This window comes from Hippichthys cyanospilos, chromosome 21, assembly GCF_059441005.1.
Source record: "Hippichthys cyanospilos isolate Australia breed blue-spotted pipefish chromosome 21, RoL_Hcya_1.0, whole genome shotgun sequence".
Taxonomy (NCBI): Eukaryota; Metazoa; Chordata; class Actinopteri; order Syngnathiformes; family Syngnathidae; genus Hippichthys; species Hippichthys cyanospilos.
Window position 1 is genome coordinate 7,870,668 of NC_142389.1, and position 14,138 is coordinate 7,884,805.

Genomic DNA, 14,138 nt, shown 5'->3' on the forward strand with positions numbered 1-14,138 from the left:
ACACACTCTAAAAATATTTCCCCCAGGAAATTCTCATGTACCACTGCATTATCCTAAATAATGACGATTTCTCACAGGCACTATCTGTACTTGACTTGAATTCAAACGACTTCAAAGCTTTTATTTTGAAATGTACACACCGCCCCCCCTCTTCCTTTCCTGACCCGGAAGTAACTAATTTCCACGGGCGAAAGACTGACAACATCGCCCTGTGTGTTGTCTCTTTTGTAAGTTGAATTAATGCCTGGCCTTCTGTAAAAGTCTTGCATGTTAAACGAAAATTTGACGTGCGATTGGTGAGTTACTAATCTTGATTAATTTCCAGTTGTCATTAGAGGTTGCAACATTATGTTGCGAAGTGTTTTAGCTGTTTCCAGCAACTGCCTTGATTATTTAAATTTCGTATTGACATTCAAACAATATTTTCCAGATGTGGCACATTACTTCTGTAGAAGTAAAAGTACTAGTGTACACATACAATGATGTGTCAATTGTTGGACTTATTTGAAAGTAAAAACAAAAAATATTTACAGAAATGAAAATTAAACACACTGCGAATGGCTCGTGTTGACTCAAGCAAGATATGCTTGATTTAAGTATTTATGCGTCATTACTTTCCACTTTGGAACTAAGCTGTAACACATTGAAGGATATTTGCATTTTCTGTCTCTAAAATGAAGTTTAATGCTGATTGGTGTGATCTGCGATGTTAGTAGTCCGTGACTGCATAGTGGCTGAATCACATTTGATGTGTATAATTGCAGGACCATCTGAATGCTGAGTGTGCGGGCTCTTTTTGGCATCGGCTTCCTGGTGACCTCACGGGCCGCAGCAGTCTTTGCACAAACAGGGAAATGCCCGCTGTCACCTTCGGCTAGCATTCATCACAAGGACTGTTACATTAGCAGACAGGCTTCCGTCATGGACCACAGCATCAAATACCTTGGGTGTGTTTGAGAGAGAAAATTTAATGCAATGTTTTTTAGTTTGTTTTTTTTAAACTTAATTTAGTTGTTCTGTAGGCAAGAGGAAGCCCAGCGCATTGATGAGGAGCTCTTCAGTGAGTACGGTTTCAGTGTGGATCAGCTGATGGAACTCGCAGGCCTCAGTTGTGCTACAGCCATTACAAGGGTAAACCACAATGTCTTTTTCATTCCAGGTTAGTCGTATGATTTTAAAAGGTCCGTTTGGTTTTCAAATGAAGGCATATCCACTAAGTTGTTTGGTGAAGCCTAAACCAACAGTGCTGGTGATATGTGGACCGGGTAACAATGGAGGAGACGGCCTGGTCTGTGCCAGACATCTTAAACTATTTGTAAGTCTCCTTTGTTTGTTTTTGAGGGAGACATTTTTAGACTTCTCATGACATCTTTATTTCAGGGTTACGAGCCTTCCATCCTGTACCCAAAGAGGCCCAACAAACCACTGTTCCAGGGTCTGATCACCCAGTGCCAGAAAATGGAGATCCCATTTCTTACAGAGATGCCTGAGGTTTGTCTGTACTTCAGTCAAAGGTTACCATGCTAAAATCTGACATCTTAATTTGTTTTGTAAGTCCACCGTGGTTGACGAGGCCTTCAATGTGGTCATCGACGCCATCTTCGGCTTCAGCTTTAAGGGGGCGGTGCGAGAGCCTTTCGGTTCTATCATTGATGTCCTGAAGAAGACCACAGTCCCTATTGCTAGCATCGACATCCCTTCAGGTCTGTCCTTATTCTTTTCCTCTGGAATATTATATTCATCTACACTGAGCAGAAATAAAATGCAACACTTTTGTTTTAGCTTCCATTTCCCATGAGATAAACGTAGACAATTACAATGTACACAAAACACGTACCTTAACTTCCAATGATTAATATGAAATGTTTTGGGGAAAAAACACACAGAATAAAGCCATAGTGTGTACTTTATTGTAGAAGGGTTAACTAATTATTAAAGCAAAAGGGGTTAGCTGACACCCTTGACTCGTGCTTATTTTAATATTAAGCCAATTGAGCGCTGTAGTGATGAACTGTGACCAATGGATGGCAGTGTTGCTCACGGTGGAGAATAGAGCCATACATTACCTACAGCACATTACATACTTGTAATTCTAATTAAGGAATGGATATTAATCTTTCATATGATACCACCTTTATTTACATAGACATATCAAATATTCTGTCGACCTTGAAAGATGAGTGAAAATGCTAAAAATCGGCTGGCACTCTAGAGGTTGCCTTTTCCAATAACGATTTGGACTGAAAGAGTTAAGTATTATGTTTATAATCAATTATTTTGTTGAGTATTTTATCGAATAAAAAATGTTTAATTTCCACCCCTGTATTTAAAAACGACATTTCCTCATATAATACTTTTCTCTAAGACATGGCAGAAAACAAAAACAATTTTTTTTTTTGTATTTTTTGAGTGGTGGTTTGGGTCAGAATTCCAAAAAACTGGCATGAATGTGGATCATAATAATTATCGGTTATATTTAGTGTTGGGTAATTGTTTTACCTTTAATCTTAAATGTGCAGTTGCGATTAAAAAAAAAAGAAAAAAAAAAAAGCATGCACCGCTTCCAGTGTTCCAAATTTGTTGTCCAATGAGATTTCAACCACTGTGTTGCCATGTCAGTTCATAATCACTAATATTTTCTGATATAAACTAACATCATTGTCAATATTGACAAGTTTGCCCTTTGGTTTCTTTTAAGGTTGGGATGTGGAGCAGGGGAGCGTGGACGGATTGCAGCCCGACACGCTCATCTCTCTGACCGCTCCCAAAAACTCTGCTACTCTTTTTAAGGGGCGCCATCATTTCCTGGGAGGCCGCTTCGTGCCCCCGGCCCTGGAGAGGAAGTACCAACTTAATCTGCCTCGCTACCCCGACACTGACTGTGTGCTAAAATTAAAAGATTGAATTTTTCCCAATTGCTAGTCATTTTTAGATTGTTTTTGTTTTTTTCTGACTCATCAACCCTGAAGTTGTTCACGTGATCTTAACACGCTTTAACACCCACACATTACCGCTGACTCGTGAATTTTCTCCTTTTTTATTAGTACATTGAAAGTGTCACTGAATGTACCAGCAAGTCAATTGAAAAGACAATCGATCCACATTCTGTTTTATAAATAACAACATACATGTTGGGATTTTTTTTTTTTGTATCTGACACCGTGAGTTAGTAAAAAGCTTTCTCACATAATTTCAACAGTCTTACAGGCAGTGTTGCGCATGTCATATAAAGATACAGAATATCAACATAATACTTAAATGTGAGTTACAGTCTATGATGGCTAATTAATGCATAATGGACTTGAGATGAGGATGCAGTCTGTTCCACTCCCCAAGTTGGTTTCATGCAATTAGCGGGGTGCGCAAAAGAGATGAGTTTGGTCCAGAAGAGAAGCCTGGGGGTAAAAATTGCATTACAATTACAATTGTGCCATATTAGTTTGCATTTAAATACTGGTTGATGGTTGCATGAATTCTCAGTTTGCAGATTTTCTTTCAAATAAAGGCAACGTTTGTGGCGGGACACATTGTAATCAGATTACCTTTGAACCGGCCTTTGCTATTCTCCAACTTGCACATCTGCACAGTTATCTTTACTTTCCGAGGCGATTGCTAAATACTCAGCATTCCTGTAAGGAAATAACAAAGTATGTAGTAATTTAGTTATCACAATGTTAACCATTTAAAAAAGATACTAAACATATGTAGCCTTTTTTTGGTCATGTGACATTCACAAGATGAACTGTAATTGGTTGTTACCTGAACCTTGAACACATGATGTCATTTTTAGTTGACAGCAAGTGGCAAAAAGGTGTTTTAAAGAGATTAATTGTACATTAATAGAACATTTACTTTTGTAATTATAGCTAAAACATCTAAAGTATAGTATTGCTTTTGAGTATATTTATATAGTTTGAGTATATTGTGACATATACATACGCGGCTTCTCTTAACGCTTCCTCCCCGGCCGCTGCTATTTTCCTGTAGCAATATATCATCTCGATGAGGAGCCACACCTGCAGGCCGATGATGGACACGTACATCATGACTTCCGACACGATGGAGGCTGTACCTCTGGTGGCTGCGCGCAGGGATACGAGAAAGGTAGCACGACACAAATTCCACACTTGGCTCCGAATGACTCTTATAACCAGGAACAAGTTTTGCAGAAGATGAGTTCAAATGCAAAATAAAGTACCTTTGATGACTGTAAATCCGTACAGTACAGTATATGAATGAAAGTGCGACTGAATGCAGAAATGTGCATTTCAGCTCTTAATGCCAGGTCGTAATAGTTCAGCATTTCATGCTAACGTTTATCTGCAAGCAATTTCTTCCAGAACTTTGCACTGAAGTGCATACTAGGACACTGTCAGCAATCCTGCAGCGATGCTGACTACACACCCTTTTATGCATTACGGAATGTATACACATGAGATCAATCATATTAGGGTTGAAAGATTCGGGAAAAATATTACAATTAGTGATTTATTTTCCCTCTCTCAATGTTGTGAAACATTTTCCAACTTCTCTTCCTATACATATTTTTTTAAAGGGAAAGTCAACCCCAAGATTTTCTTTTACGCTCATTTTCTGTGAGCCCCCAATAGTCGAAACACAGCAGTTTGATTTTGATAACGTGTTCGTGGATTATGAATTAAGCAGCAAAATTAACCTGTTTTTATTTCTTTCAGGGAGCGGACATTTTGCCACTTGAAAATGACATCATAGTTGCTTAGGGTTCAGGTACGATCGATGACTGCTCACCTGTTTTTCTGAGTTATGTCAATAGTTGAGCAGTTTTTGATGTTATTTTCAGTCAAAATTAACTACGCATTGAAAAACAATAAGTGCTTTTTGCTCAGATAAAAGTCCATCACAGTTCAGCCTGTGCATGTCACATGACCATGCTTAGAAAACAGGTGATACTTAATAGATCGGTACCTGAACCATGAGCAACTATGATGTAGGGCTGCACAATTAATCGAACTTTAATCGCGATCACGATATTAGCTACCACAATTAATTAAGCTGATTGATTGATTTGTTTTAGTTTATTATTATTCTTTGTAATTACCAAGCCTTGAAGCCTTGTTTATATACTGCTTGTTTAAAAAAAAAAAGGGGGGGCAATAAGTAGACATGTTTGACAAGACATGATGAATAATCGTGATTAATAATTGTGATTTCAATGTTGACCAAAATAATCGTGATTATTATTTTGGCCATAATCGTGCAGCTCTGTGTCATTTTCAGTCGACAGCAAGTGGCTCAATGACCTGACCCTGAGGTGGACAAAAACAGTGTTTCTACAAGTCGTGCTACATAGAATAAATAATTGCTTAAACAATTTGGGGCTTGACTTCCTCTTTAACAAACACAAGCAGTAAATTCATCTGCATTACAAAAAGCAACATCAAAATGGTCTTATAGTGTGGGTTAAGCGTATTCCACAATATATGCAATTGAACCCTGTTTTTCATTCACATAGAGTTAATTATATCGGTGCAATAATTAATGGCCAGCTAATCGACAATCAAATGAATTGATCATTATTTTTGATCATCAATGAATCATCGAGAGATCTGATACTCCCCAAATAATCTGAATTTCATCCTATTAACAGTTCACAGACTGATTACCACGAATTGAAATGAAACATTCACAATTATCAGCTTTAATTTTGAGAAAACTATGATCAACTTGACTGTCTATATTCTGCCATGTTTCGAACCAAATCATAGAAAAAAATACATCTATATTAGTTCAGTTTATGTGCTGTATATCGGAGAAACATTTAAACATCATATCCATCGATCCGTCGATTACGACAATAATCGTTAATTGTTTACTTTGTTGTTTTGAGGACACAGCAGATTGTCGTACCTTTCGCCACCACGTTAAGGTGAACCACTTTGCTGATAACTGTGGTATTCTCGTAGTTTTCATAGGTGAGGATGCGGTTGAAGAAGCAACGGTATGTTCCCGAGTCATTGAAGGTGACGTTGAGAATATAAATGGAAGCATCTTGGATGTCGGTGCTCCTCTTGCTTCCGTTCCAATCCAGACGGTCCATGAAAATTTCATTTTCAATAATCGGGCCCATTTCGTTGTAGGTAAAGATCTGATGACAAAGTGACATTCAGGCGGTTCATAACTCCCACCAATCGACTACAGTACACTCACCGGATTTCTAATAAGAGTTCATCACCTGCACAAAGTCGACTTCTCCTCTGGCCTTAAAGTACCATTCAATAGTGGCACTAGCTTTCACTTCACTCCTCATCTTGCAGGAGATGCAGCCCAGTTTGAAGCCTTGGCCCGCCACCGCCTCTGTGTCTGAGTCTACCTCAGCACACGCCCCATCACACTGGCGCACTGTTTGCAGCACAACAATACACATCCATTACTCCTTACATTGAGGTTATTTAAAGCCAAAGTAAAGATAAAACAGAAACTTACCAAACAATGTGCAGGAGAGGAAAAGGAGCAGAATGTGAATTGCAGTCATGTCACAGACTGGAGCTTTTTATTGGAGTGAGGGGCCTCAAAAAGTTAGAAAATTACTTTTACACGCTTAATCTTTTCTTTTCTTTTACTTTATCATTCGACAGTTATCGATCAACATTAATAATGCTGCAGATTTTAAAAGTTGCAGGCCAACAAAGCACAATCTAGCATCATAAATAAATCATAACAGCTACGCATGTATTATAATGTAAAAAACAGGCCAATGTGAGACCCTAATGTGCTTGTAATATCCCAACTGTTTTACTTCTTCGGCTCAATTCAACCGTCTAATTGATTGTAGCATTCATCACCAGTAGTTATTGCTGCTAGCAGACACATTTAAACGCGCTAAATTGTTCAAATTCAATTGGGCTCCTTCTGTTCTTATTTTGAAAATATAATGAAAAAGAAACTATCCGTGTGAGGACTCACAGTGTTCCCCTTCAAATTCTATTAGATTCTCCCTGAGGTATTTAAGATGAAACGCACAGATACATTGTTCCACCTGCCTGGGAATACATGCACTTATCTCTAATGGAATCGAATAATACACAATACATGAATCGGTTTTTATAACCCGCGTAACAATAAATCTACCTTAAACGCACATAACCACGTATGATGGTAATGGACAACATAACTAATAATCAAGCACAAGACGAAAAGTAAACAGCTCTAAAATAGCTGAAAATATGTAATATTTTTTCTCCTACTGTCGTCAATTTTGAGGCCTCCTTGGGATGAAAATTTGCTCCTCTCCTCCACGATGTCAAAGGTGGAATTGCATTCATTTAAGGACTCCTTGGGTGTCAATAGAACGTATTTGTTCGCGCTCGCATAGCAGATTAATCTCCGAAAGCGCAAACAATTCCGGAGAAATAATAAGGGATGCGTCCTGTGCTCCGTGGACCGTTTTTGCTGCGCCACAGAAGCACGCCTGCTTCTCGGCACACAGGATGCCACTGATGCAGTGCGGTAAACGGTCAATGCACTTGCACTGTTGTATTCCACCACGTCTTTACCTGTTTTGTCTGGACGTATCAAAAACGTGTTATTGTTTGTTTCTTTTGCGTATAGTTCATTCAATGTTAAAGATAGCGTTCCAATTTACAGAAAAAGCAATGCTGTGAGCGTGCGGTGTACTGTCTCTTTAAGAAATTTCCATTTGGGCGGGGTTGGTTGGCTCCGTTTCGATCAATTTGTTCCCACCCAAAAATATAAATATAATAAAAATAAAATTATTAACATGAGTTGATTCGTTTGAAAAGGAAAAAGAAAGTGAATTTCATTTTCTGTCATTAAGGTAACGTTTTATAGTCAGCCAGTACACATTTGCACTAACAAGGTATTAGTAACAGGATTTTCAAAACAGGAAATAAATCATTCATGAGCAACTAGGACTTATCATTATTAAACTTAAAGAATCCGAGCCAGATTTGGCCTTCCTTTTCATTTGTTTTACAAATCTGTTGAAAAGGAGCTATAAAAATGATAGCTTTCAATTTTCTTTAGATGAACCCAAAGCAGTAACAAATGCCACTATTATAATGTGTTCATGGCAAAATTCACCTTTCAAACTGCTGCCGTTTCAATTGTCTGCATTCGTTGTGAATAAATAAACAGGACTATTTTTTTGTTCAATATCATGAAGAGTTTCTTTTGCATTCGCAATGTATTCATTGTGAACTCGTGGTTTTTTTTCTCCATAGCCTTTACAAAAACAAAAATCCCACATTTTCAACTTTTCTTTGTAATTGTGCACTCATAATAACCTTTTTCTATTCTATTTGGAAAACGGAAACGTCTGCTCACTTTTAGTGAGTTTCACTAATCTTTATTAGTCTCCAGTTATTGAAGGTTTGACTCATGCTGTAAGCGGTTGACAGAAAGTGCACACCCTCCTAATAATATCTATGTCATCTAAAACTGACTTGTTTTATGATCATTTTGCAATGAGTTTCTTTAAAAAAAAAAAAAATCAGAATTTTACTCGACAAAGAGATTCACAAAATATGAAAATACTTTTGGTATGTTTCACAGAGAGCGCTTAAAGTAACTTGCTCCAGTTTATGATTAAATATATTTTGCTGACTTGTCATAGAGTATTGAGGGGGTACAGGTAGGTTGAACCACAGTATCCTTGTCATTCCAACCATAATGAGAAAAGGATGAATGTAGTAGTCCTGTGTGTGTGTGTGTTTTTGTTTTTTTTTTCTCAGATGAAGGCGTGTCCACTGAGTTGCTTGGTGAAGCCCAAACCCACAGTGCTGGTGATACGCTGACCGGGTGACAATGATGGCAAGGGCCTGACATCCAAGCAGACATCTTAAACTGTTAAGTGTCCTGTGCTCGATTTCTTTCTAGAGGGGGAGACTTTTTTTTTTTTACAACTCCAAGATGCTTCCCTCATGACTTCTTGGCTTTCTCTCAAGAGTTATAAGCCCTCCATTTTTTGTTTAGGGCGTGAACATCCAGTGCCAGAGAATGGAGACCCCCTTTCTTGAGGCCATGCCTGAGGTTTATCACAGCTTTATCTTTTCAAGTCAAGATAATTTTTTACAACCCCAAAGTCCTACTGGCCAATGCAGTATTGAGGAGTAGCTTATATAAATATACAGTATGTCTATGTACTACTTTTTGATGACTTGAAACAATGGCTCATTAATGCATAATGGATTTCTCATACAGGTGCAGCTTTGCTCATGTGCGTTGCAAGCATTTTTTACAGTGTTGGTACCATGCTGTCTCCCTGTGCTTCATATTTGAGGTCTTTATCAAGGAAAGGGAAAGATCAAACAGAAGACTTGAGATGAAGCCGTAAGTTGTTTTTCATGCACTTAATAAGGTGAAGGAGGGAGCTTTGGAGTCCAGATTGGAAGCCTGAAAATGAAAACACAACTTTAGATACAATAACAGAATTTCCCAAAACAATGGACGGGTGTTTCAATCAAGGTTTTAAAATGAACTCATTCACTGCCAATTTCCAACCCTGCTTTACATAACACTAGAAAAATAAATGAGTCAGTATGCAAAGTAAGAAAGTTAGAAAGTAAGTAAATAGGTTAGAAAGTAAGTAAGTAGCTAAGTACGACTCTTAAAAGATACGTAATAATACGTCTTTGGGATTGAATGAATCTCTTTGCTGGCAGAGGAGGGTCAGTTATTTTTTTATCAAATCTTGTTGCTAAAATATTTGAATTTAGCTAATTCAATACAGTGCACTAATATGATACTTTAAAAACTCATTTAATTTGGCTCATCTGACTTTATGATATGTGACTGACACTTATTTTAATAGGTGTGAGTTTCTGACAATCAAGTTTTAAAATAAATGTTGAAAATATTCAACTTTTTAATCATTTTAATCACATTTAATAGTTTTTATTAAAAACAAACTGCACATTCAATACAGGTAACAAGAAAAAAAACTGCAATTTGAAATTTAAACAAAGCATCATGGTCTGAAACTTTATGTCAATAAGTATGCATCCATTGGTCAACAAAGAAGCCTCCTGTAGTCCCAAAGTTTTTGTGAAAAAAAAATTCTGTTGTAAATTGTGATTGTATTGAACATACCTTGGTTATTCTCCGACCTGTGCTCCTGCACAGTTGTCTTTACTTTCTGAGGCTATTGCTAAATATTCAGCATTCCTGGAAGGAACGGGGGAAAAAGAAAAACAATACTCGAATTAAGTTTGTGATTTTTTTGAAATATCTTCTAATGAATACAATATATACATACGCAGCTTCTCTTAAAGCTTCCTCCCCGGCTGCTGCTATTTTCCTGTAGCAGTAGATCATCTCAATAAGGAGCCACACTTGCAGGCCGATGATGGACACATACATCATGACTTCAGACACAATGGAGGCTGTACCTCTGGTGGCTGCGTGTAGGGATGCAAGACAGGTGACACATCACAAAAATTCCAAAAAGACAACCAAACTCCACTATTCCTGACTTTCCGTCGATGCTTAGACTCCAATTGCAGCGCTGGGTGGCGTACCTTTTTCCACCACGGTGAGGTAGACCACTTTGCTGACGACAGTAGTGTACTCGTAGTTTTCATAGCTGAGGATGCGGTTGAAGAAGCAACGATATGTGCCTGAGTCGTTGAAAGTGACGTTGAGAATATATATGGACGCATCTTGAATGTCGTTGCTCCTTTTGCTCCCGTTCCAATCCAGACGGTCCAAGAAGTGCTCGTTTTCGATAGTGGGGCCCATCTCACTGTAGCTGTAGATCTAACGGCGCAGAAATTTTTGGAATCACACATAGGCTCAGTATGCTTTACATTTGAATTACTTTCACTAAAACAAATCCATAAATATGACTTAAATGCAGCCATTTGTCTAGACAACATGTCTTATAATTTTATCAGGCTTTCTTACGCCAACCATAAATAAGATTATTAGCTATAAAAATTGTATAAGTATAACTAAAAAAACGATCCTTTTTAACATTGACAAAAGGAAAAAAACAATATAAAAAAAACTTAACAACCGTTTACTACTTCTTTTTTTTTACAGCATTTATATAGGTTAAAGTTTTGTCTAAGAAAAAAAATGCATCAAACTGCCTGAAAAAAAGATGCTAATCCTAATTTTTTTTCCGGGAGTTATCCACAACGCTCCTGGCATCACCTTGCGTCCTTCCAGTGTGGGCCGCCCCACTTATTCACTGCCAGTTCAGTAAGCGTAGATTTTTGACGTCTAATGCCATCAATCATAAAGATTTAGTTAACAATTAGTGTTTTATTTAGCATTAACAATTACTCTGGTTAGATATTGCCTTCTCCAAGAACATTTAAATAGAAACATATTATGTAATACATATATATGTATATATATATATTATATTATATAATATGATATATATATATATACATATATATGTATTACATAATATGTAATACAAAGTCAAAAATATGAAGGATAGCGGCCCTCCAGGACCAGGTTTGGACACCTCTGCATTAAAGAGTTGCTAAATTTATTTCTTCATTTTCAGCAGTAAAACACTAATCTTTTGTTGATAATTAGTTTGAAAATGATATTAGTTTTCAATTAATTCCTCTAAAAAACATGTTTTTACACTCGCTGTCGACTGAAAATGACATCACAAATTCTTAAGGCTCAAGTAACGACCAATCACGGAACACCTGTTTTCTGGGTTTGTTCACGTGACTTTTGCAAACCGAGCCACGATTCGTCATTACCTCAGCCTTGAGTAAGTGTGATGTCATTTTCAGCGGACCGCTAGCTGCAAACTGTCTTTTTGAAGGTATTAATTGTACATGGAAAATAATGTAGTCATCAAATTAAGTATAGACAAAAAAATACTGCTGAAAATGGCTAGATAAGTAAAGAATATCTTGAACATGTTATTTTTGTCATCACATTCTCCAAAAACATTCAAAGGGACATTTACACACAATGTTAGTGTTCCGTCATTAAGTGCAAAATTAAACAATGATTTATTTTTTTTTTTTTTTTAATAATGAAATATCTATTTCTTGAAAAAAAAAACATCATGGAAACGCAGATGGTTTTAAAATCCCAACAGGGCACTAATATGTAAATCTCAAATATAGACATTACTTTTGAAATCACGTTTCATCAAGGTCTAATCATTTACCTACAGTCATGCTTTACACTGCCCTGCGATTGTCCATTATTTTCCCGGCATGTTATCAAACAGCAAACAGAGGACAGCACACAAGGTCAACACTTCCTGTGTGTCAAAGATATTGATATCTGAGAACTATCATATATCCGGGCTTATTGCATCCATGCGCAAACACAAACAGGCCTCTTTAAAATAAATACGCCCCAACAATGAAGCTTTCCCTCACCTGCACAAAGTCGACCTCTCCTTTGGGCTTGAAGTACCACTCCACAGTGGCGCTGGCTTTGACCTCACTCCTCCTCTTGCAGGAGAGGCAGCCCAGTTTGAAGCCTTGGCCCACCACTGCTTCTGTGTCTGATTCCGGTTCTGCACACGCCCCATCGCACTGTTGCACTGTTTGCATGTTACAACAATGGACTCTGATTGTATCCACATTGCGGTTGTTTAAGAAATATTAATGCCAAAACAAGAAACCAGGGAGAATCTTACCAAGGATTGTGCAGGAGAGGAAAAGAAGTACATGAACAGGAGTCATGTCACAGACTGTAGCTTGAGATTGTAGCGAGGGGTCTCAAAAGGTTCTTTTACACGCCTAATCTATTTCGTTATATGTTTTTTTTTTAATTTTTTTTTATTTTTTTCTTTCAATAATACTGCAGATAATATAAAGGTACGTCAATAAAGTGCATCCGAACAGCTACTCATGCATTGTAATGTGCAAAATATATCTATCAATAGGCCTTTATTTATATATAATCGGTTGTACTTCTTTGGCTCAATTCAACTAGTTTCCTGCTATCTATATTATTTATTGCGATCAATGTGCTGAAGTTTACACGTTTGCTTTTATTTACACTAAGTAGCACGTGTAACATTCCAATCCATGCACTCACAGTGTCGTCCGGTATTTCACCTTGAGATTCTTTTACCTTTGCCCTGAGGTTGTTAAAATGAGATTTGACATCATTTACACCAGCCTGGAAATAGATTAATTTAGCTCTAATGCTGTCAAATTACAGACGTTAAGATATTACGAGTTATTAGTATGAGAAACCGCTGCCAAAAACGGACTATGCATTACGTACTGCCACACTAATCTACGAAAATGAAATGATGCTGAAGATATTCATCTAAATCTATTCGCTTACTAACGTCTTTAAAAGTCTCCTCCGCAGGAAAACGTGACGTCGTCTCCCACGATGGAAAACGTGAAATTTCAGCGATCTGATGAGTCCTTGCGTCTAAGAAATAATTCCCGGTCGCGCTGGTTTTGCAGATCAAACTGCAGGCGCGCACCCAAATCCATCATCCACCAGAGAAGACAAAAAAGCCACAAAAGATGCGTCCTTGGTACAATCACAGTGCCTTATGCTGCGCCACAGCAGCACTTCTGCCTCAGTTGATGCTGCAGATGTACTGCGGTAAAAATGACCGATGCACGTCAACGACAGCAGTTTCTTGTCCTCAAATTTCCACTGCTCATCATTTTCCTTTTCGTCGCCTAATTTAAACTACAAAGTATCTCATTTATGCATTATTTCAATATTACAAGAAAAAATATGATAGTTGTAAAACAGTATTGCGATATTTAGGCGCACTGGCCCTTTAAGAATCTTCTGACTGGACTCGCTGACCCAGTAGCTCCATCCCTTGTCATTCCCGAATGTCATAATGTCGACCTTATTTTCTGTTATCCCCAAACGATTTAAAACAACCCCCCGATTAATTAAAAAATACGATCTTTACTGTATCATAATGTAATGGTTTCGTTCAGTAGCAAGAGAATTGTCTGTGACTAATCTAATCCACGCTATACACATTTACACAAATCTAGCACTCAAATCTAATTTCAAATCGACCTTACTTTCACACAAAAATGAAAATAACTCAAAAAGCGAATTTAGAACCCTGTTGTTATTTTTCTGATTAATTAATTTCAAGGCAGGAAAATTAAAAAAAAAAACACAGATATAGAAAAGCAATATTAAACTGCTACTCTTTCCTT

At 37.4% G+C, this 14,138-nt stretch overlaps 3 protein-coding genes across 4 annotated transcripts; 1 reads left to right on the forward strand and 2 right to left on the reverse strand.

Moving 5' to 3' along the window:
* Positions 1–163: 163 nt before the first annotated feature.
* Positions 164–3,538, forward strand: naxe (NAD(P)HX epimerase). 2 transcript variants are annotated; one of them, XM_088404633.1, is made up of 7 exons: positions 164–227; positions 765–947; positions 1,023–1,131; positions 1,205–1,315; positions 1,381–1,491; positions 1,556–1,703; positions 2,699–3,538. In XM_088404633.1, exons 2-7 carry the CDS (start codon positions 775–777, stop codon positions 2,902–2,904), a joined length of 858 nt encoding a protein of 285 aa, XP_088260759.1. In that variant the 5' UTR covers positions 164–227; positions 765–774; the 3' UTR covers positions 2,905–3,538. The 2 variants fall into 2 exon arrangements, with proteins under 2 accessions (XP_088260759.1, XP_088260758.1); XM_088404632.1 differs by having other exon boundaries at positions 165–296.
* On the reverse strand, positions 3,019–7,646 carry LOC148406445 (sodium channel regulatory subunit beta-1-like). Its single transcript, XM_088404634.1, has 7 exons — positions 7,224–7,646; positions 6,463–6,546; positions 6,212–6,378; positions 5,887–6,124; positions 3,940–4,081; positions 3,543–3,629; positions 3,019–3,395 (listed from the first exon to the last, which is right to left on the reverse strand). The coding sequence occupies exons 2-6, from the start codon at positions 6,509–6,511 to the stop codon at positions 3,560–3,562; spliced, it is 666 nt and encodes a 221-aa protein (XP_088260760.1). The 5' UTR covers positions 6,512–6,546; positions 7,224–7,646; the 3' UTR covers positions 3,019–3,395; positions 3,543–3,559.
* A 162-nt stretch (positions 7,647–7,808) lies between these two features.
* LOC148406446 (sodium channel regulatory subunit beta-1-like) lies at positions 7,809–13,757 on the reverse strand. Its single transcript, XM_088404635.1, has 6 exons — positions 12,623–13,757; positions 12,360–12,526; positions 10,515–10,752; positions 10,253–10,394; positions 10,087–10,161; positions 7,809–9,390 (listed from the first exon to the last, which is right to left on the reverse strand). Exons 1-5 carry the CDS (start codon positions 12,666–12,668, stop codon positions 10,092–10,094), a joined length of 663 nt encoding a protein of 220 aa, XP_088260761.1. The 5' UTR covers positions 12,669–13,757; the 3' UTR covers positions 7,809–9,390; positions 10,087–10,091.
* Between the last annotated feature and the right edge of the window lie 381 nt (positions 13,758–14,138).

Bases quoted from the DNA above. Each gene is read 5' to 3' on its own strand.
- naxe (XM_088404633.1), top strand. From the start codon at position 775: ATGCTGAGTGTGCGGGCTCTTTTTGGCATCGGCTTCCTGGTGACCTCA. The intron at 948-1,022 runs GTGTGTTTGAGA...GTTGTTCTGTAG, and splicing joins CACAGCATCAAATACCTTGG to GCAAGAGGAAGCCCAGCGCA. The intron at 1,316-1,380 runs GTAAGTCTCCTT...TCTTTATTTCAG, and splicing joins CCAGACATCTTAAACTATTT to GGTTACGAGCCTTCCATCCT.
- LOC148406445 (XM_088404634.1), bottom strand. From the start codon at position 6,511: ATGACTGCAATTCACATTCTGCTCCTTTTCCTCTCCTGCACATTGTTT. The intron at 6,379-6,462 runs GTAAGTTTCTGT...TGCTGCAAACAG, and splicing joins CCTCTCCTGCACATTGTTTG to TGCGCCAGTGTGATGGGGCG. The intron at 3,630-3,939 runs GTATGTATATGT...ATTTCCTTACAG, and splicing joins GAAGCGTTAAGAGAAGCCGC to GAATGCTGAGTATTTAGCAA.
- LOC148406446 (XM_088404635.1), bottom strand. From the start codon at position 12,668: ATGACTCCTGTTCATGTACTTCTTTTCCTCTCCTGCACAATCCTTG. The intron at 10,753-12,359 runs GTGAGGGAAAGC...CTGCGCCGTTAG, and splicing joins GAGAGGTCGACTTTGTGCAG to ATCTACAGCTACAGTGAGAT. The intron at 10,395-10,514 runs GTACGCCACCCA...CCCTACACGCAG, and splicing joins CCTCACCGTGGTGGAAAAAG to CCACCAGAGGTACAGCCTCC.